The sequence below is a fragment of the Meleagris gallopavo genome, chromosome 19 (assembly GCF_905368555.1).
Source record: "Meleagris gallopavo chromosome 19, MGAL_WU_HG_1.1, whole genome shotgun sequence".
Classification (NCBI taxonomy): Eukaryota; Metazoa; Chordata; class Aves; order Galliformes; family Phasianidae; genus Meleagris; species Meleagris gallopavo.
The window spans coordinates 5,829,501-5,849,428 of NC_139422.1; the positions used below are offsets into that span (position 1 = coordinate 5,829,501).

The window sequence follows — 19,928 nt, forward strand, 5'->3', positions numbered from 1 at the left end:
TAATTGCCCTGCTGCACTTCTGTGCCTGCACTGAAACAGGAGCATCATTCCGTGCTGAACTTCCTGAGCGAGGCAGCTGGAGCTGGGATTGCCGACACCTCGGCCTTAGCAGGAGCAAAGGGCAGCGTTGGCATTGGCAGTGCTAAATCTGCCTGAAGGAGAAGGCAGAATGGCTGTGGGGCTGCTGGGGGGGCTCTTCCCCAAACTGCCTTTGGCACTGGAGCACAGGGCTGTGGCTCCCGGGGCTGTTCCAGCCTCTCTGCACTGGGTGTTCCTGCATTGCTGGGCTGGATGGGAGAATGGAGGTGAGGGCAGGAGGGAACAAGGATGCTGGAGGTCAGTCACTGCTGTGCCACCCGCTCAGGTTGGCTGCATCGGGTCGGTGCGGGGCAGGTTTGCGTGCTCGTATGTGGATGTCTTAGGGGTAAGATGTTCTCCAGTCCTGCTGCCGTGTCTGGATCGGCACGTAGGAGCTCACTCATGCAAATGGCAGTGTGACACTAAGCAGAATTTGCTGCCGGAGGGGCTTCTCGTTAATAGGAAGGAGAGCGCAGAGCACTGCTCCACACCCACGGCCGTGATCGGGCTGTCCCCACGGGGGCTGTCATGCAGCATCACCCCCTGCAGCGCACCTCCCTCTATCTTCAACAGCAGTCCCAGCATGGCACGCACAGCTCCGGGACCCGGCCAACACGCCACGTCCCCGAGGAAGGGATGCAAGGCTTCCTCCTCTTCTTCCATCTCTGAGGCTGGGAGATGTGGGGCAGGGCTGAGCGCAAAGCAAACACGGTGCCTCCCCTCCCCAGGGCACCCCAGCAGCCACCCCGCAGATTCCTTTGCTCCACGTTGAGGCGTCAGGAATGGTGGGGATGCAGCTCACTCCGCAGCCCTCACCTCCCGAAACGGAAGGCGAAGCCGCCTTTCTTCCTGCTGTAGCCATTGAGTTCCTCAGCCAGGTCCCCCAGCGTGCCGCCACCGCCGCGCTTCTCCGAGCCCTCCTGCCGTCCCCGTGGGCCCCCGCCGTGCTGCTGCCCGTAGCCCCGCAGCACCCGGGCGATGCCCAGCAGCGTCCCCAGCTCCTCGCTTCGCCGCCGCATCGGGGCTGCCCACCCACAGGGACCCACGGCCTCAGCCACCGCTCCTCGCCAGCGTGGCTCCAGCACATCCTCGGGGTGTCGGTGCTCGCGGGGTGGGCAGCAGGCCCCCAGGCTCAGCAGGATGAGGCAGGACAGCGAGTAGGATGCTCTCATCTGGGGGGACACAGGGAGGGAGAGAGATGGCAAAGTGCTCAGCATCCTTGGGGGCATCAAGGGCTTCCTCCCGTGGAGCATCCCCTGCTATGGAGCATCCCCTCTATGTACCAGTATTGCTATGGGGCAGATACCCACGTATGTGCTGCAGCATCCTTAAAGAGGCTAGAAAAGTGCTCCGGCTCCCCTACAAACTCTCGCTGAGCTGCTCTCCCTGCATCTTTTCTCCTCCTGACCTCTCCCTTCCTCTCTACAAGCCTACAGCCCTGCAGTCCCTCCCCTGGTCCTCTGCCAGGCCTGGCACGGTTCGGGTTGGCTGCTCGGGGCTGTTAACGGGGCAGGTTGATGGGAGCAGCTGATGGGAGCTGCAGCCGCGTGCTCCTCTTAGCAGCACTGCAGGGAGGACTTAAGTGCGTTCACCTGAGCAGTGCTCAGCTCTGAGTGTGCAGGTCCCACCCGCAGCGCCCCGTTAATGCGTGCAGGGGAAGGAGCTCGCAGCCATCGCTCTGCTTTATGGGGCTGAGCGCTGCCTGGGTGACCTTGGGCAGCTCTGCAAAACTTCAGAGAGGGAGAATGGAGTTTTAATTTATTATTATTATTTTTTTTTTCAGGAGATGCTGCCTTAAAAATCACTGCTGGTGTTGGGGGATGGGGTACCTGCCCCACCTGGGTGCTCTGCTCTCCTGCAGACCCCTCTGAACCCAAAGCACTGTGGGTCCCCTCCTGCTATGAGCTTTGCTTTCCATGCCTCCATCCCACCTTGCCCCTGATCTGGGCACTCCCAGCACAAAGCCAAACACAGGGAGCGCCTTGCCCTGCTCCAGCCCCATCCCATCCTGGGGTGTTCCCACTCCTGCAGCCCAGGGATGTCTCTGCTGTCCCCATCACTCACCTCTCTGCCTTGGGCGATGCCCAGCTCTGTGCTGCCCTGCGTGCATCCTGGCTGAGCTGGCCATTAAATACCTGCGGGTGCTAATTGCCTCCTGCCGGAGGCTGGGCTGCTGCAGGGAGGTGGGGGGACAGAGGGGATGGGGCTGGCCAAGCCACTACAACAGGGTTAATGAGCCGCCTTCATTTGTGGCTTCGTTTGGAGGAGAGGCTGAGCAGGAGCCGTGCTCTTGGCTTGGAGCCAGCGGCAGTGACGCTGGTTGGGGACACGAGCACTCCCACCTGCAGCACGATGTGTGCCTGTCATTGCAGGTCCAGATGGGTGTGCAGACCCTACAGATGTTCCTGCACTCCTAGACCCACTCAGGACCCATCCCCACACAAAGAACCCCAATTGTTCCCACCCTGCTTGGCCAATGCTCACAGCCACCAGCTGGTCCCCAGCACCCAGCATTTGGCTGTCCCTCCACATCTTGGGATAGGGGTGAGCAGTGGGTGAAAGGAGCTGGGACCCACTCACTGCTGTGCCCACCCGCACACTGTGGCTTTCCCTTGGGTTTGGGTTCCCTATGGGGTTCCCAAAGGGCTGCCAGCTCCCACTGTCCTTCTGGTGGTGTCCTTGTGCAATGACCATAGAGGAGAGCACGCCAGTAACGATGAGTTCCTTTTATTAAGGAGTTCAGAAAGTCCACATGGACAGCGCTGGACACCACTCACACACAATGGAGACCTCATGGCACAGCAACACGACGCGACGGCCGCGGGGGGGGACATGGCTGTGCTCCAGCCCTGGAGCCACACACCTCCCCTTTTGTCCCCAGCACCAGACTGCAGCTGTGCCGTCCCCGATGTCCCCATGGCCACCCGGGGAGGTGGCACTGGGAGTGGGTTCATCCCAGCCTGGGGTTACTGAGTGCCATGTGCACTCCCAGCACTCATCCTGGAAAATCCATCATCTCGGGTTGTATGGAATACCTCTCGTGCAATGCAAAACAAACTCATTTGGGAGTCCTGGGTGGGACGGGCAGGACACAGGGAAGTGCTACCAACACACTACAACACCCCATTCCTGTCCATCCAGAGCTTGGGACCACAAGGACCCCGCACATGGGCTCTGGGTCCTTCCTCCCGAAGGCGAATGCTGTACGAACCGGCTATGTCTGACCCACCGAAATCAGTGAGTAACAGCAAAGGTGGGCACGGCCCTGCAGACTCTGCCCTTTGCGGGGTGTGGGGCCCCCCCAGTGGATTTGGTTGGATGTGAGCAGTGCAATGTCTCTGGCTCAGGGTGGTCCCAGCACATCGTGTGTCCCCAGTCTCCATAGGGCAGAGGGATGGAGAATCGCCCGCAGGAGGAAGCGTTCATCCAGTGTGGAATGAGAGCAGGGGAAGGCTTAAAAAAAAGGAGCACGTCGAGAAGTGCAGAGCTGTGGCTGCAGGAATGAACCTTTGATCTCACTGTGCTTTGGGTCCCCGCACAGCACAGCTCTGGGTCTGTCCTCCCCTCCTCAGGGCGCTCCAGAAGTTCTCCATAGGGTTGGGGTCTGTTGTGGGGCTGTATCCTCAGTGCTGCGGGAAATGATGCAAAGGTGCAGGGGGCCCCAGCTTCCCCTCCCCTCACACCAGCTTTATTGTTTTTTTTTGGACAAAAGCTCCCATTGGAGTCCTTGTAGGAGCCTCTCCCATTCCTATAGGGCTGGGACTGCACAGCACAGTGCCTGGTGGGCTGAGGATGCAGCCCTGTTATCAGCGCCCTGCAGATGCTAAGCCCCACTCAGGGCTGCTTTTTGCAAAACCTTAATGGGATTTGAAGAAACGAAAGGCTTTGAATATCTGCAGGTGCAGAGCCAGAGCTGGAGCGTGGCTCATCGGGGATGGAAATGAATGCAGGTTGCCGGGCGGGGGGTCTGTGGGGGTGCTGCTGAAACACAGGGCAAGGTCACAGCTTCTGGATGGAGAAAACCCATCGTGTGTCTGGGGCAGGAGCTGTGCAGGGAAGGCAGAGCTGTACTGGGGGTTGAGCCTTCCCTGCTTCCTCCTCTTCCTCCTGCTCTCTGCTTTGCTGATGCCACCACACAGCTTTGTGCCATGCTTGGCTGTGGGCATCCATCCCTGCAGTGCTGTGCCCATGTGCTGTGCAGCTCCGCGAGCAGGGGCAGTGAGGTCTGTAGGAATGAACCTGTGATCTCACTGTGCTTTGGGTCCTCTTTGAAGACAGAGAGGAGAATGTTCGCAGACAGAGAAGGAACCACCGGCACTCGTGTGAGCACCGACCCAGCAGAGCCCTCCCTGTCCTCAGTAGCACCGTGGGGGCTCTGTGCCCCAGAAATGGTCTCCAGCCCCTCAGCCCCCTCCCCTCCTTATGCACTGCTCCCCAAATCCCCACTGCACCGCAAGCATCGAGCGTGGCCCAGGGAGGGGACACCCATCCCAGTGGGGAGCAGAGGGCATGGGGTCAGGACAAAGCCATCGTCCCCAGTGGGGAGATGCTCCCACAGGACCCCAGGGCAGGATGGTGGCATGGGGTGCACCAGGAAGAGAGGAACCATGGGGCAGTGGGAAGGGCAGGGGTCAGGGAAGGGCTCGGTCCATCCGCTAATTCTCCTCCCGGACGGGCCGGATCTTCATCTCAGTGAACTTGAGGGAGTACTGCCAGCCGGTCCAGGAGGACCACTCGATGCCATCGGCGTAGGAGCTGTGGTGGCCCTTGAGGTACTGCCCGTTGAGGTTGGAGGTGTGGCAGTTGCGGTACCACCAGGCGCCGTGGTAGAACGCCGCACAGTTGTTCTCTGAGTGGTCGTTATCCAGGTCCTTGGTGGTGAACTTCATCCCGTTGTGCTTCAGGAAAGAATCTCCTGCCGCAGGCAAAGGAGCCGTGAAGGGCCCTCCCCACCCCTATCCCTGCCCTCGGGGTGGCTTCCAAAGCCCCGTGCACCCCAATGGAGCTTCTTGGTGCCATATAGGGCACTCGGGCTCACCACTACTCAACCACAGCCACCCTCCAGCTTCCAGCTCTCGGTGGATGCTCCGGGGATGGGATATGGTCCCCTGTGGGGCCCTACCTGCTGTCCCCGAGTAGTCAGCGATGGAGATGGGGTACCCGTCCTCCTCGGGGTCAACAGAGAAGAGTCCCACACCAAAGCTGCCATAATGTGCGAAGGCGGTGCCGTTGTCGAAGTCCTCCAGGTCAACGCGCAGCTCGTAGCTGCCCTGCACCGTCAGCACGTGGATCCGCTTCAGCCCTACATGGAGTGGGGTGAGCAGGGCAGAGGGGGGTCCCTGGGATGCACTGATCCCTACTTCTAGCCCCCACTGCCCTGGCCAAAGACATGTGTGCAGCCCATGGGCAAATGGCAGCACCGCTCGCCTGCCTACCGATGACTCTTGAGTTGCCTGCACTCCCTGTGGCTGCCTGGCCATGGCATGCAAGACAAAGGTACTGGTTCAGCCGTTGGGGTGCATTGGTTCAGTCACTGGGTGCACTGTTTTGGCCATTGGGTGCACTGGGTTGGCTATTTGGGTGTGCTGGCTCAACCACTGGGTGCTTTGGCTCAGCCATTGGATGCACTGTTTTGGGCACAGCGTGCATCGGCTTGGCCATCAGGGTGCATTGGTTTGGCTATTCGGGTGTGCTGGCTCAGCCATCGGGTGCATCGGTTTGACCATTGGAGTGCATTGGTTCAGTTGTTTGCAAAGGACACCCCACGCACCTAACCAGTGCTCTCCTGTCAGCTTCCCAAAGCCATCCCGGTACGCTTCCCAACCACGGAAGAAGTTCACAGAGCCGTCCTCCCGTCGCTGGAACACCTGGGAAGACACAGGGAAGGCAGGGCAGCTCCGGGCTCAGCCCAGCTGTTCTCTCCTCCCCTTTCCCCCGCGCTCTGTTCATCAGCATCTCACGCCCTATATGTTTTGTCCTCTTTTATCTTTAGTTTCGAGATTGATTTATTGACAACGATCCAGAAAACGCTGCTCCCCGCCTGACCATTCGAACATAATTAAGCCTCCAGCCCTGGATTAATTGCATTAAACTTGGCCGCTCCAGCCTGCCTGGAGGAGAACGGAGCCGGCGCGATGGCCCGGAGCGCTGCGCTCCCACGGCTGCTATGCTCAGAGCCGGCAGGGAGGCAGCGCTGTGTGCTGGGCCACCTCCCCGAGCTGCCCCTGCCCTTGGAAGCACCCATATGTGTTTTTTTTCCCGGTGCCCACCCGTGGGACACCCAGAGCCCGGCTGCTTTGGGGCCGGCTGTGATGGAGCTGGGCGCGGGTCCAGCGCCGATCCTGCTGTACTTACCTTCTAGAATTAGAGCCTTAATTTTAATCCCTGCACTGAGCGTTTGAGAAGCTGCTGCTAAGCCCATTTAAAGGGGCTTTCGGTGGGTGAGGGGGCGGCGGGGCTGGCTGGGAGCCCGAGCTGATCTCCCCACGCCGTGCCGCGCAGGGAAGGCAGCAGCGGTGATGCTGATGCTCTCTCATTTAATCGGCTTTGACCCGAGGTTGTAAATAGGCCAATTGCTCGGGAAAGCGCACGGGACACATCTTCATTAGCCGAGCCCCGGCGCGGCGCGGTGATTACCGAGCTGTCGGCAGCTTAGGGCTGGGATCGGCACCGCAAGGACCCCGCGTGCCCCACGGTCCCCACATTTGGCTGCAGGAGTCCCACAGCACCCCGCACCCTGCGCTGGGAAAGCTGCACCCCGAGTTTGTGTGCGGTCCCTCCTCATGCGTCACATTGGGGACGGGGAAGGGAAGCGATGGGTTTTGGTGAGCGGGATCTGAGGGTCCACAGAGGGACGCACGAGGGGAAGCGGGGCCAGGACTGCAGGTGAGGGGGGCTGGGGAGCGGGGCCCGACTGTGTTCACAGCACGGGCTGCCCGCTCCTTCCCTCCTCATGAAATATGCATCGCCCCCTCTTAAGCAAAAAGGATTTCCTTCCTCGCTTTAAAGCTTAGGCTGAAATATTCATCGCCCCGGCTCGCCGCCTGGCTGCTCAGCAGAGCGGGGCAGGAGGCACTGGGAAGGCACAGAACCGGGAAAGTGGACAAAATGAAGAAAAAAAGGAGTGCCACCTTCCTCTGGGGTCAGCGTCCCCACGGGCACCGCGAGGAGAGCACCGCTGCTCGCGGGGCGGAGCTGCTGAGGCGCAGCTTGGCAGCGATGAAACAGCGCAGAGAGTTTGCAAAGAGCCCGGCTCACGAAGCAGCGTCCTCAGGCGATGGGAAGGCCGTGCTGCCGCCCTCCGTCACACCGCTATTGCTTTCATAAAGCGCCAGGAGCGCAGGGTCGGGAGGGGAATATCAGCGTGCTGCCCCGTGCTGCGAGGCGGTCAGCCCTGGGCGAGCTGCAATTAACGGCAGCGCAGAGGCGCTGCAGATGCTCCCGTGTGCTGGGGGCAGAGAGCCGGGCACGCGGCTGGGGACGGGTGGCCCTGAGGCTGGGCGTGGACCCCATCTTCCCCTGCCACAGCTCTTGCAGCTGAAGGCTTAGCTCAGCAGCTCCCGAACCCAAATGGATTCAGCTGCTTCCACCCACCTACCCACATGCAAATAAGCCCAAATGTCAGAAGTACGGCTCCAGAGGAGGAGGGGAGGGAAATTTCCCAGGCTCTGTACCACAGCATCTTTACCTGGAGCCCGCGGTCCCCGATGTGCACCAGCACCACGGATGGGTGAGCCCTCCCCCCCCCTCCACAGCCCATGGGGACGTCTGGGAGCCGGGCTGGGCCGTGCCATGGGGCAGGGGGATGGGAGGGCTCTGGATGCTCTGACCCACAGTGCTGGGATGCAGCACAGGCTTTGGTCCTTTGACCCCCATCGACGCTGGGGCTCACGATGTGCAATTGCTGTCTTTGCACCCTTCTGGCCCCGCTGGAGCCTTCCCAGCTGCAGCAGCTTTAAATAAACCTCTGAGTGTCTGGCTAATTACCTTGGGCTGCTCTTCAGGCAGCTCTTGAGTGTGTGGCTGGGGGAGGTTGTGCATGGGATTTGCAAGGACCCTCCACGCCCTGGGAACTGCAGTGTCCCCTCTTTGTCCTCTCTGACCCCCAGGATGTGGGGTTGCTGTGCTGTGCCTCAGTTTCCCCAATGTGAACTTGATGTACAGGTCTGCTTGGGTGGGCTCTGGGCGGAACGAGGCTGAAGGCTCATCAGCCCCTGGAAGGCAATGGAGGGGAGGGGAAGGGGGGCTAAGCTGCCTCCTGGCATCGCTCAAAGCTGCTTAAGGGAAGCAGATCGTGGGGATTTATTTCCTAGAGCGCCCAGCTGGAGGGGTGCTGGGCCATGTCCTCATGGAGAGGCTGCCTGTCACCCCTACTCACCACTCTGGGGTCTCTGCTTTGTGCTCAACATCCCCCAGGCTGGGGGCACCCAACGGAACCTTGGGGGTGGGGGGTGGCTGCGTCCCCCTGTCGCCCACTGCTGCATTACTGTGATTATGGGGCTGTCGCAGCCATGGCACAAAGCGAAACGGACAGGGAGAGTTAATCAGCACTGCAGCAGAGGTGCCCCCGGGCACCCCTTCGTTAGTGGTGCACAAATGAGCTGGGGTGGGTGATACTATGGGGGGTTATGCGAGTGCATGGAGCTTTTCTTTGTGCTTCCATAAAAAGGGGAGGAAAGAGATGGTCACCACTGAGTTGTGCCCTCCGTGTTGGGGCTGAGGGATGTTGGGTGTGATGGAGGCCAGGGTGTCGGTGGCCCCCAGACCAGCACCTGGCTCTGTGCTGTAGGGGTCCCTATGTCCCCATTGCCATGAAATACGAGCTCCAACCATGGCACAACCCAACAGCCCAACCCCAAGCTCCAGCTTGCTGAACCCTCGCCAGGTCCCTGCTTGCAGCCAAGCCCCATCCCCATGACACAGCCGAGTGACATCTCCCACCCACAGCCCCTATATCCCAGCCTGGGGACATCGCTCACCGTCCAGCCGCCCCCGTCGGTCGTCATGTCGCAGTAGACCTGGAAGCCCGAGGGGTAATGTGTGGGGAAGATGGAGTAAATCCCATCCTCTTGCTGTCCGCTCACATAGATGTCAAAGCAGTCCCGGGGCCGGGAGCCTGCAGCATGACACAGGGATGGGGTGGGAAGAGAGGAAGGCTGGTTAATTAACGATCTAATTTCAAGGCTTGCCATTTCTTCAGGATCCCAACCTCACTGCTTTGCTCTTTCCCTCCCTTTCCCTCCAGGGATCGGGTTGAGTGGTGCTGGGAGGGATGCAGGGACCGTCCCCATGTCCCCATGTCCCTGTGGGGTGGTTGGGGCAGGATGGACCCCAGCAGAGCAGGGGGCTGACGGCTGGAGGTGGCCATGGGCGCAGTGCTGGTGGCTCCAGGGCAGCTTACTCAGCCCCATCTCAGCGCAGCAATGATGAATGTGACTGCTCCCAGTGCTGCACAGTGTGCCCGCAGTGCTTGCACCCAAATAGAGGAGAAGGGTCACTTCTGGCTTTGCTCCTCCTTCATGGATGCTGGGAGCAGGCAGAAGTAATGTGGATTTGTGGTGGCTGCATGGGCTGTTTTATGGGAGGCCGGGGGCTGCATGGTGAGAGACCCATTCTGCGGGCACATCTCCCTCCTGCCTCTTCTCCCACTACCATATCCACTGTCTTTCCAGGCTGCTTTCCCCATCACAACTGCCTTCTCCCTCCCCTCTTGGCAGGTAGAGAGCTGGGAGATGCCCCATGGCTCATCCCTCCCCATGGCACACCCTCCCCAGAGCCGAGGTTTCATCTCTCACCATTGGAGCAGCCCCGAGGCCGTGCTCCCCGTGCCGGGGCTCGCTGCAGGTCAGCCTTGAGCCGGGGCCGGACGCTGCCACGCTCCTTCTGCAGCGTGTCCAGCACATCACTGACTGAGCTCACCAGCCGGGCCATGTTGGTCTGGCTCTCTGAGAGGAGCTGCAGGTGGGAGACATGTGATGGGGTGATGGGTTGGGGTTAAATGGAACTTCAGACCCTTGTGTCTCCAAGGAAGTGGCAAATCCATCCCCATGCATGCTCTGCCCGCTCCCACAGTTTTCAAACAGCTGTAGGAGCAACTTTCCCAGCCAGGGTACGAGGTGGGGACACAGAACCATGGCAGATCCCACACGGTATTTTGGGTGATGTTTTTCCCCTGGGTCTGCTCCCAGATGATGTCCAATGCATCAGTGCATTGGGAGTGAGAGCTCCTGAGCTCAGCCTGCGGGCAGCTGGGGACAAGGAGCAGCCAGGACACGGGGACTTTGGGAGGAGCTGTGTCCTGAGGCTCTGCCTTCCCCCGAGGTGACCCGGCTGGGAGAGCTCTGTGAGGTGAGGGCAGGCAGGAGCAGAGCAGTGGTGCTGGGAGTGGAGTGCAGAAGGGACGGCGCGGAGCTCAGCATCCAACCATGCTCCGGATCTCACTGTGATGCCCAACAGAACCTCCCCGACTTACCCTGGTAAGGTTTTGGTGGATTTGGGGTGGTGAACGAGGCAGAGGGGTTATTTGTGAGCAGGGTTCCAGGGTGAGCAGGGAGGGGACATCCCCCGCAGTGTGGTCTAGGGCACGGAGACCCTGAGCAGCTACCCCCCAGCCCTTGGGCACGGAGCTGAACTTGTTCTAGCTCCAAACCCTACCAACCCCCAACCACAGCTTTTCCCTGCATAAAGAACAGGATCCATGCCTTGGGGACATGAGGACCCACCTGGATGAGCCTGCCCTGCTCGCCCTGCAGGGCGCTGAGCTCCTGCCCCATAGCACTGTGCCCCTTCTTGAGGCCGTCGCAGTCAGCTCGCAGTTGCGCTGCATGTGTCACCAGCTTGGCCACCTCGTCGGCCACACCAAGCAGCAGGGCCTTCTGCTGGCCCTTGGTGGCCTTGGCCTCAGCATCGTGCTCGGCGAGGGCGCGCAGCAGGGAGCCCTGCAGCCCCTCCAGGCGCCCGACGCTGCCCGCCGGGTCGGGGCAGTTGGGATCTATGAAGATGTTGATGCGGGAGCTGTCGGCTTTCTCGATGGTCACCAACGCGTTGGCCTCCTCGGGGTTGGTGCTGATGACTGGGGGAGGCTCGGTGACGGGTGTGTGGTAGTGGTTCATGAAGAGGATGGCCCCTGTCACTGTCACTGCCAAGAGGACGGCCACCGAGAGCAGGACGGTGCACAGCACGTAGCCACAGCTCATCCTCTGGGGACACAGAGAGAGGGGACGTCGGGACCCATCCAGACGGACCCATCACCACGAGGGGCCATCAGAACCCACTCAAGGTGCCACTGGGAGCCGTCTAGATGGACTCATCACCACAAGGTGCCACCAGGAGCCATCCAGGTGGACCCATCGCCATGAGGGGCCATTAGGACCCATCCAGATGGACCCATCCCAGTGCCCTTCCATCACGAGGTGGGTTCAACCCCTCAAGAAGACTGGGATCAGCCATGGCAATGGGATGGAGAAGTGAAGCTCATCCCCCGAGGACTTCTGCCCATGGATGGAGCAAAAGGAAGTGGAAGCAGAGACGTCCATCACAGCTTTAGTCCCTATGTGGAGCCTGGACGGTGGCTTTGTCTTCATGCCCTCATTTGGGGCAGACCCAAAAAACTATGCCAGAAGACAAACCTTGTGCCCAGGGGACTCTGGAAAGGCCAGGATGTGGGGTTTTGGGTTAGGTTTGCTCCTCTGCTCCAGCTCTGGCAATGAGGGAGGTCACACTGCACCCTGGCGTACTGCTGCAGGAGGGAGCATGGGAACAGCAGGGAAACCTGTGGTTCCAACAGGGCATGGGTGAGCTCAGCCAGCAAAGCTGCTGAAACCGCCTGGGAGCCACAGGTATGAAATAATAATAAGAGGGTGAGCAGAGCAGCATGTGGCCATGTGTATGTTTTATTGAAGGCATAATGCTCAGTGTGAGCAGCAGCAGCCCCAGGAGGTGCAGGTGGGCTCCCCACTGCTCTGGGAGTGTGGGAATGCAGGGAGGGAAAGGAAGAATCCCCGTGCTGTGCCCTGCAGTGTGGACAGCAGGGAAAGCAAAGGGAGAGAGGGGGATGTCCCCAGAGGTGTGGGGAAGCTGGAGCCCCGCTGAGCAGCAATGGGGATTGTTCCCAGTGGGGCTTCTCCCTTCTCTGGGGTGATCCTATCCCATTGTGGCCCAATGGAGGAGCAGGAGCGATTGCTCAGCCTGCAGGAGCTGCTCAGGGTGCAGTGAGTGCCATTCTTGCAAAGCCATCAGCACGGAGGGTGTGAGCTGCCACCCACCCATCAGCTCAGGCCCCTTCTCATTACACCTGCGGGACACGGGCGGTGATTTTCCCCTGACCCGGGTGCAGCTGTCACAGGGAATAGCAGCGCTGCCAGAAAGCCGCCTATTTGGAGAGACAAAGACTACTTTCTTCAGGAATGAGGAGAAAATTGCTGCATCTGCAAAGATTTCCCAAGCCCTGTCCCCTCCCGTGCACATCTATCTGGAGTGACACCTTCCTTCAAGCACCCTTCATTCACGCTCCCGCAACCATTTGCATTAAGGTGACCACGGCTGCGGCAGCCGGGGAGGTGGGGGGGCACGGCTGCCCCACACAGCTCAAGGGCTGCTCTGCGTTTTTTCACGTGGTGCTCAGCCCCGGGGCAGTTCTCCCCACAGGATGGGGCAGTGGGAGAAGGAAGCAGAGATGCACATCACTGGCAGCCCTACGGGGACAGCTGGGACCCCGCGAGCACAGATGCAGAAGGACAGGACAGCTGCTGGGAAGAGGGAAACGTTGAGTTATTTGAGATCCAAGCAGGGAACACTGCTGATTTCCAGTCTTCCAGCCCCAGTCACCTTCCTGCCATTGCTGGGTGCAGAAGTGAGGGGACGACTCCTCTGCCAACACGCACCTCTGTCTGCAGCCATGAGATGCTGAGTGGTGACAGCCTTTCCCGTCCCCCAGTGCTGTGCTGGCGGGTTGTGTTACCTGGCAACCTGCGGTGGGAGAGGAGGGAAAGTCCTCCGGCAGCACCTGGAGCACTCTGAGCTGGAGTTGGGGTCTCTCAGTGCCCCCTGCTCAGCAAAACTGTGCCCAGTGCCCAGCATGGAGCCCTGCCAGCACCGCGTTCCTCAGAGCTCTTGGGCTTTCTTCTGCCCATTGCACGGCCTTGAGCTCACAGATTTTCTTGCTTTTGAGCAGCCATAGGTCATCCCTGTGCTGACAGACCCTGCTGTTCTCTTTGCCAACATGCCAGTGTCCCCACACTGCTTATTCCCAAGGAGCGAGCAGAGCTTTCCCTGCAAACCTGCTCAGGGTGCTGGGGCTGAGAGGGATGCAGCAGTGCAAAACCCAGCACAGGTCCTGACTGGGTGCAGGATGCCAGGAATTCTGGTGGCCTCCGATCTGACATCTGCTGGCAGCAGTGCCAGGCTGGGGAGCAGAACTGCTGCCTATTGCTGAGGCCAAGCCCAGCTCTCTGTTTGCACAGAGAGCACAGAGACAGAGCTGGAACCAAGGGTGCTGCTCTTACTCACTGTTCCTAAACTCACGGGACCTGAGCTGTGTGGTGTGAGCTGCCCACAGGCTGTGTGCATCCTGGGACTGGGGTGCCATCATCACCCCACCACACAACTCGTCCTCCTTGGCCCCCAGGCACATGAGCAGCCATGTGGGTGCAGAAGCAGCAAATCCAGTATGGAGAGCCAGAGCAGAGCCAGAGGGAGGAAGGCTGCTTGTCCCCGGGCAGGTGGAGCAGAGCTGGAGCCAAGAATGGATAGTGGTGGTGGGAGAGACTGTGCTGTGCCGTGGGGATGCTCTTCAAGGAGGAGGTGTCCTTTATTCCAGCCAAAGGCACTGCTCTTTGCAACCCGGCAGGGCCGCTGAGCTGTGTCCCAGCCAGAGATGAAGCAGGACCTCGGTTGCACTCCCTGCAGCCCAGCCATCCCCCCCTCCTACCAGGTTCATCTGGCTCCAGAGGAGCCCAGCCGGAGGACAGCAAGGGCCAGTCCATCCCACGGCTTGCTTGAGCAGCTCACTGTGCATCCCAGCTGCTCTGTCCCTTCTCCACTGGGCTGATGGAGCTCTGCTCCAGCCCTTTTCCACCTGCTCTCCTGCCCAGCTCTGCACCCTGCCCGTCCCAGCTCCTCTGCTCGTTCCCAGGCACGGACGCGGCACAGCCGAGCTGCATCCCTCCGCCTGCTCTCCCCAGAGCTCCTACAGCACAGCACAGCGCGGCGCGGCGCTGAGCGCACACGGGGACAGGCTTCCATTGGAGCCTCTGGGAGCTAGAAGCAAACTCTGCTCCCTCTGCAAAGACGTGCAGGAACAAGCAGCTCCGTGCTGCGACGCCCAGCCCCGAATGCACTTCCCTCACCAAAGGGAAGAGGGAAAACGAAACGATGGACACGGGGTTGAGCGCGTCCTGCTGGGGATCCCCTGTCCTCAGCAGCGGGTGCAGATGGAAGCCAGGAGACGGAGCTGAAAGAAGGGAGATTCTATCCCTCAGCTCGCAGGCTCGGTCGGGACCAGCTCCTTCGCCTTCTCCCACTGTTCCCACGTCTCTCCCCCCGCTCCGTGCCCGTTCCCCCCACACCAGGTGCGAGGCAGCCCCACGTCCCAGCCACGCTCCCCTACCTGCCGCCTGCGCGCCGCGGATCCACGTTCGGATGCCGCCCGCACCCCAATGGCTCCGGCTGGAGGAGGTGGCACACGTGCAGCCGCCCTGCTAAAGCCTCCGACACACGCACCGCTGCCCCACCGCGACGCCGGCCTCTGCCCAAAACCCAGCCGGCGTTTGGCTGTGGCAGGTTGGGGAGCGGAGGAGATAAGGAAGGCAGCTGGCTGAGGCTGCAGCGCGCGGCCAGGACTCGCAATCCCCTCTAAGAGGTGATTTAAGCAGTTAAAATGTGCGGCAGTCAATCCGAGCCGGGTGTGAGCGTTCGCCCGCTGCCTGCCCAGCGCTCAGCCCCTGCGCCGGAGGGAGATGCGGGAATCAACACGGAGCCGGGGGATGCGGGATGCAGCGGGCGGGGGGCTCGCAGCGGCGCCCGAGGGATGCTCCCGGTGCCGGGGGGGGCCGTTCACCCCCGGGTGGAAGTTACCGTGGAGTGGGGGGGGGGACACGCGTGGGACCCCCGGCCCGTACCTGCGGTTTCTCCTGCTGCCCGTCCTCAAGTTGCGAGGCTCCTCCCATGGTTTTCCAGCGCTCGTTCCCCATCGTGCCGCCAACTTCGGCCCGAAGTCCCCGAGCCCCCGCCCCGGCGCGCCCCGCGCCCCGCACTCCGCACCGGGAGGGAGGAACGGGCGGCGGCGGCGGCGGAGGGAAAGGAGGGAGGAGGAGGAGGAGGACACGGGCACGGACGCGGGGCTGGGCCCTCCCTCCCTCCCCGCCAGCCCCGCCCGCCCCGCTCCCCCCCCCCCTCCGACCGCGGGCAGGGGGCAGAGGGAGAGCTGAGCGTCGCCCCCAAACTCCCCCCGAAACCCTCGTCGGCTCCCCCCGTTGGCATAACCCCCCCTCTCCACCCCATCCCCGGCAGCTCCATCCGCTCCGGATTCACTCCGGAATCACTCCGGTTTTGCTCCGGTTTCACTCCGGATCCGCTCCAGATCCAGATATGCCGGCATAGCTGGAGGAGCCGCAGCAGGTAAGGCGGTTTGGGGCTGTTCTGGGGGTAAGTCGTGGCCGTTCACCCCCTCTACATGGCCACAATCCTGGGGGCAGCACTTCGTGTTCATGGGGCTCAGCATCACTGTGCCCCTCGGATGGGTTTGCCCTCAGTGGGAGGAGGGGTCTGGGCAGGGCAGGGGGGCACTGGGATCGGCTCCCCCAGCTGGAAAACACTGGAAACATCGCCCCAAGCCTTAGTGCTAAGGGTTAGCCAAAGCGATGGATAGTAAAACCCACAGACCTGTCCTGGGGGGGCATCAGCAGGACCCCCACCATGTGGGTCTGCCCACTATTGGCACCGAGTGAAGCATTTTGCCCAAATCCCACCATTTCCAGCCCAAAGGAGCAGCGCCCGCCTGATTTACCACCACCACTCCGAGCTAGGATGTGGTTTTTCTTTCCCGTCCCTTTGCGGCACCTCCTTTAAATCTTTCATCCGCTGCATGTCTGACCTGCAGGCAGGAGCTGCTGAGAGGTTCAGAGAGCATCCTGAGCCCAGCAGTGGGGGGAGGATGGAGCCTCCTCTGCCAAGAAACCCCTGGAGAACCCTCCAGGAGGGGCACAGGGGAACGGAGCTCTGCGGTGTGCGCATGGTACCAAACGTTGGCTGTCTGCTGGCCAGGTGCACCTCCCAGCTTTGGCTCTGGTGATGCCGTTGGATGTACAGGGTGATGCTGATGGCCAGCAGCCCAGCTCCTTCCCCGTGGATGAGACCATCCAACTCGTTCCACCCGTGGCGGTCTGTGCCATTCTGGCAGCGCGAGGCCCCAGGCGCCAGGGGGCTGCTTGAGCTGAACTCCAAACAATAAAAACTTATCATTAAAAAGAAATGTATCTTGGCTTCACGCAGCCTGGCAGCGCGGGGAGGAGTGATTCAGTGGCTTGTCAGCCCTCGGTGTTAGGCACGCCGAGCTGAGCAACTGGACACTCTCCAAGTCCAGCAACTCATTTTCTGCAGATGGAGCCAGGACCGCGCAGTTTAATTTGCAATCCGACATACCTTGACATAACCCTCAGTATCATCATGGGTGCTGCCATAAGATGGGATGAGACACTCGGGGAGCAATGCCATGCAGCCTTGCTGTGCCCAAGGTGCATCCCCATAGGGTGCCCACTGGGGATGTGGGTGCAGGATCGGTGGCTCTCCATGCTTTGGGGGCCCTGAGTGATGCTCAAGGCGAGCCCTCCCCGGACATATTGCTTGGGCTCATTGCTGACTCACGCCATGCTGTGTTGCCTCATGTCACCCACCATGAAGACACAGGAGGGGGCACCCCCAGGGGGCATCGCTCCCATGCGTGGCTTTTGCAGAGCATGGTGACACCGGCCCCAGAGCCCAGGGCTGTGCCATGTGGGATCAGGTGCCCGGGGAGCACCCCAGGGCTAGGAGCGTGGTGGGATGGGGAGGGGCTCCTCCTGGCAGCCCAACGCAAATTGATCCCGCAAGCGTGGCATGATTCATGTCTCAGGCTATGGCCTGAGGGCAAAAACTGGAGAAATGTTTGATGTGAGGCTGTGGGTCCTGTTGGGAGCTGCGGCTCTGCCCGCCCTGAACAGGCTCTGCCCTCATTGCTTGAGGATGCCGGGCTGGGCCTGGGGCAAAAAATGACTAAAGCAACTTGGGATTAGAGCTGTGTGCTGAAATATGGTATTTCAATATCGTGTTTGGATGCTGTCTTCTGTGCTGCGATTGGAGGAAGCGAGAAGAGCTGCATGCATCACAGCTGGGCTCCTGTTGGCCCCATGCTTTGGAGATGGGGACAGACCTGAGGGCAGCAGGACACCCTGAGATGGGACTGGGGCAGGGGTCTGCACCCGCAGAACACTGCAGAACAGGAGATGGGTGCCTGAAGGCTCAAAGCCCACGGGTTTCCAGCCATTGGATCAAGGCTGGAGGGGCAGAAATCTCCATCTCACAGCGATTCCCCCATTGCTGAGCAGGGCTGGGGGCCGGGGTTGGCTGCCAGGAGCCAAGTGCTGTGCTTGGATGTGTGCCATCGGGAGCCATCTCTGCACACAGGCGGCGTCAGACATCATCATAATATTAATAATGAAAGGGCAGAGCCTTCAAAGATCTTCGCCCCTGTGCTGCACGGCTGCTGAGCGCGGAATGCAAAGGAGCTGCGTGAGCCTCATCCCAAGCAGCCATGGGGCGATGCCAATCTGGGTCACAAAAATGCCCAGGGAGACCTTGGGGACTCCCCATGTTTGGCTGCAGGGTTCCTGTCTCACATCCCCTGTCTGGTGACTGTGATTCTGTGACTCCCCTCCTTGGCAGGGCGCAGGGCACTCTCTGAACACCTCGAATATGGGAATGTTAAGGAATGGGCAAACTGAGCATCGCTAAGTGGGCAGAGAGGTGAGTTGAGCTGTGCTGCAAATGGGGACTGATACAGCCTACAGGGCCATGGGTTGATCCTACAGCATCCCAGTGTGTCCCCACATCACCCTGTGAGACATTTGGGCTTCAGACACCCTTTTTTAATGTCCCGTGTGTTCCCCCAAGGCTGGGCACTTCGTGTGGGTCTTGGCAGCATTGGGCCATAGGATGTGCATCTCTGCTCCTCTGCTCTGTGCCAGGAACCTTGACCTGAGAAGGAAGAAGCCAAAGCTCCTGTGCTGGGTGCAGAACATGCCTATCCCATGCCCACCCCATGCTCACACCATATCCTCCCATATCCACTCCATTCTCACCCCATGCCTACCCCATATCCACCCCATGCCTACCCCATACCCATCCCATACCCATTCCATAGCCACCCCTACCCACTCCATACTCGACCCATGCCCAACCCATGCTCACCCCACACCCATCCCACGCCCTCTCCATGCCCACCCCATAATCACCCCATAGCCACCCATACCCACTCCATACCCATCCCATGCCCACATCTATCCATATCATATCCACTCTATATCCACCCCACACCCACCCCATACCCACTTCATACCCCATTCCCACCCTATTCCCATGCCCTGCACACACTTTGGATGCAGTGGGCTGTGCTCATACACCCCGTGGAGTGCAGCATCACCGGATCCCGCTGTGCTCCCGGTGCCATCCCATTCTGCGCAGCCCTCCCTCAGCCTTATTCCCCCCTCCAAACACAACAAAACCCCCAAATCCTCCACGAGTGAGAAATCTCTTTTTGTTCCTTTATTTTTTCTCCGCCGCTGCAGAGGATCGATCGGAGCTGATTCTCCATAATCCGCCCTTGCTGTGGGAAGCTGGAGCCCCTGGGGGTGGGATGGATCCGGTGCGGGTCCCACTCAGGGTGCTCAGGGCTGCCTGCTCATGGCATCCAGCATCCCAAACCCCCATCTCCTAGCAACTTCCCTGTGCTGCCTCCCTGTGATCTCCTGCGTTCAGGCTTTGAAGGGCAGAGCTTCGGTTCCTGAATGGGTTTGGGAGCGTTTTGTCCTCCTGGCAGCCGGCGCTTGAGGGATGCAGGAAAACCTGAGGGCAAACCCCAGTTGTTAGCAATGGGATGTGCCAATGGGGATGGGATCCCACCCCCTGGGAGCTCAGCCTGGAAGCAACGATGGGAAAACAGCATTCTGTTGGTCGAAAAAATAACATTTGATGTGGGGAAAATAATACAACAGGGTTTTGTTTTGCTTTGTTTTGTTGGTTAAGGAATGCCTGACTATTTGCAGGCTGGGAAATATGTCCACGGGTTGTGGAGTGCTGAAAGGGATAAATCACTCCTGGCACCAGAATGGGCTTTGTTGTGCTTGATCTAAAATACGGTGGTAAAAATGACCAAACTGCAATTATAAAGGGGAATGTGTGTGTGTGTGTGTGTGTGTGTGTGTGTGCGTGGAGGGTTTGTGCTGCTCCTGCTTGCTCAGGGCACAGCGATGGGCAATGAAAGCAGTGTTTCACCCTCCAGCCACGCTGATGCTGCCATCTGAGGGCGCTTTCTCGTGGCTGCCGGTGGGAATTGGTGATGTGGGATTACAGCAGGGCTGGTGTGGGATCCCTGCCCTCAGAGGAAGCTGCAGGGATGTTGGCATAGAGCTCAGCTCAGTGCGATGCTCTGCCTGCCCGAAGCTCCCAGTTCCCACCAGTGCTTCCCTGTACAGCCCAGCTGCTGTCGGGGTGAATCGCCATCAGAACAGCCCCAGTCTGAGCCCTGGGTTTGTTCCTGCCCTGCACTGGAGCTGCAGCATCCAAGCTGCTGAGTGCTCCCAAATCCCTGTGGTAATTGG

At 60.3% G+C, this 19,928-nt stretch overlaps 2 protein-coding genes across 2 annotated transcripts; both read right to left on the reverse strand.

Moving 5' to 3' along the window:
* Positions 1-890: 890 nt before the first annotated feature.
* Positions 891-1,250, reverse strand: QRFP (pyroglutamylated RFamide peptide). The gene has a single exon (XM_010720902.3). It carries the CDS (start codon positions 1,248-1,250, stop codon positions 891-893), a length of 360 nt encoding a protein of 119 aa, XP_010719204.3.
* A 1,539-nt stretch (positions 1,251-2,789) lies between these two features.
* On the reverse strand, positions 2,790-15,408 carry FIBCD1 (fibrinogen C domain containing 1). Its single transcript, XM_085239488.1, has 7 exons — positions 15,195-15,408; positions 10,800-11,276; positions 9,873-10,032; positions 9,057-9,193; positions 5,849-5,945; positions 5,201-5,380; positions 2,790-4,993 (listed from the first exon to the last, which is right to left on the reverse strand). The coding sequence occupies exons 1-7, from the start codon at positions 15,264-15,266 to the stop codon at positions 4,734-4,736; spliced, it is 1,383 nt and encodes a 460-aa protein (XP_085095614.1). The 5' UTR covers positions 15,267-15,408; the 3' UTR covers positions 2,790-4,733.
* Between the last annotated feature and the right edge of the window lie 4,520 nt (positions 15,409-19,928).

What these genes read in the sequence shown, in the direction of transcription:
- QRFP (XM_010720902.3), bottom strand. Translation starts at nt 1,250, where the DNA reads ATGAGAGCATCCTACTCGCTGTCCTGCCTCATCCTGCTGAGCCTGGGG.
- FIBCD1 (XM_085239488.1), bottom strand. Translation starts at nt 15,266, where the DNA reads ATGGGGAACGAGCGCTGGAAAACCATGGGAGGAGCCTCGCAACTTGAG. An exon ending in GGCAGCAGGAGAAACCGCAG is followed by an intron (nt 11,277 to 15,194) that starts GTACGGGCCGGG and finishes CTGTGTCCCCAG; the next exon opens with AGGATGAGCTGTGGCTACGT. An exon ending in CCGACGGGGGCGGCTGGACG is followed by an intron (nt 5,946 to 9,056) that starts GTGAGCGATGTC and finishes GTGTCTTCCCAG; the next exon opens with GTGTTCCAGCGACGGGAGGA.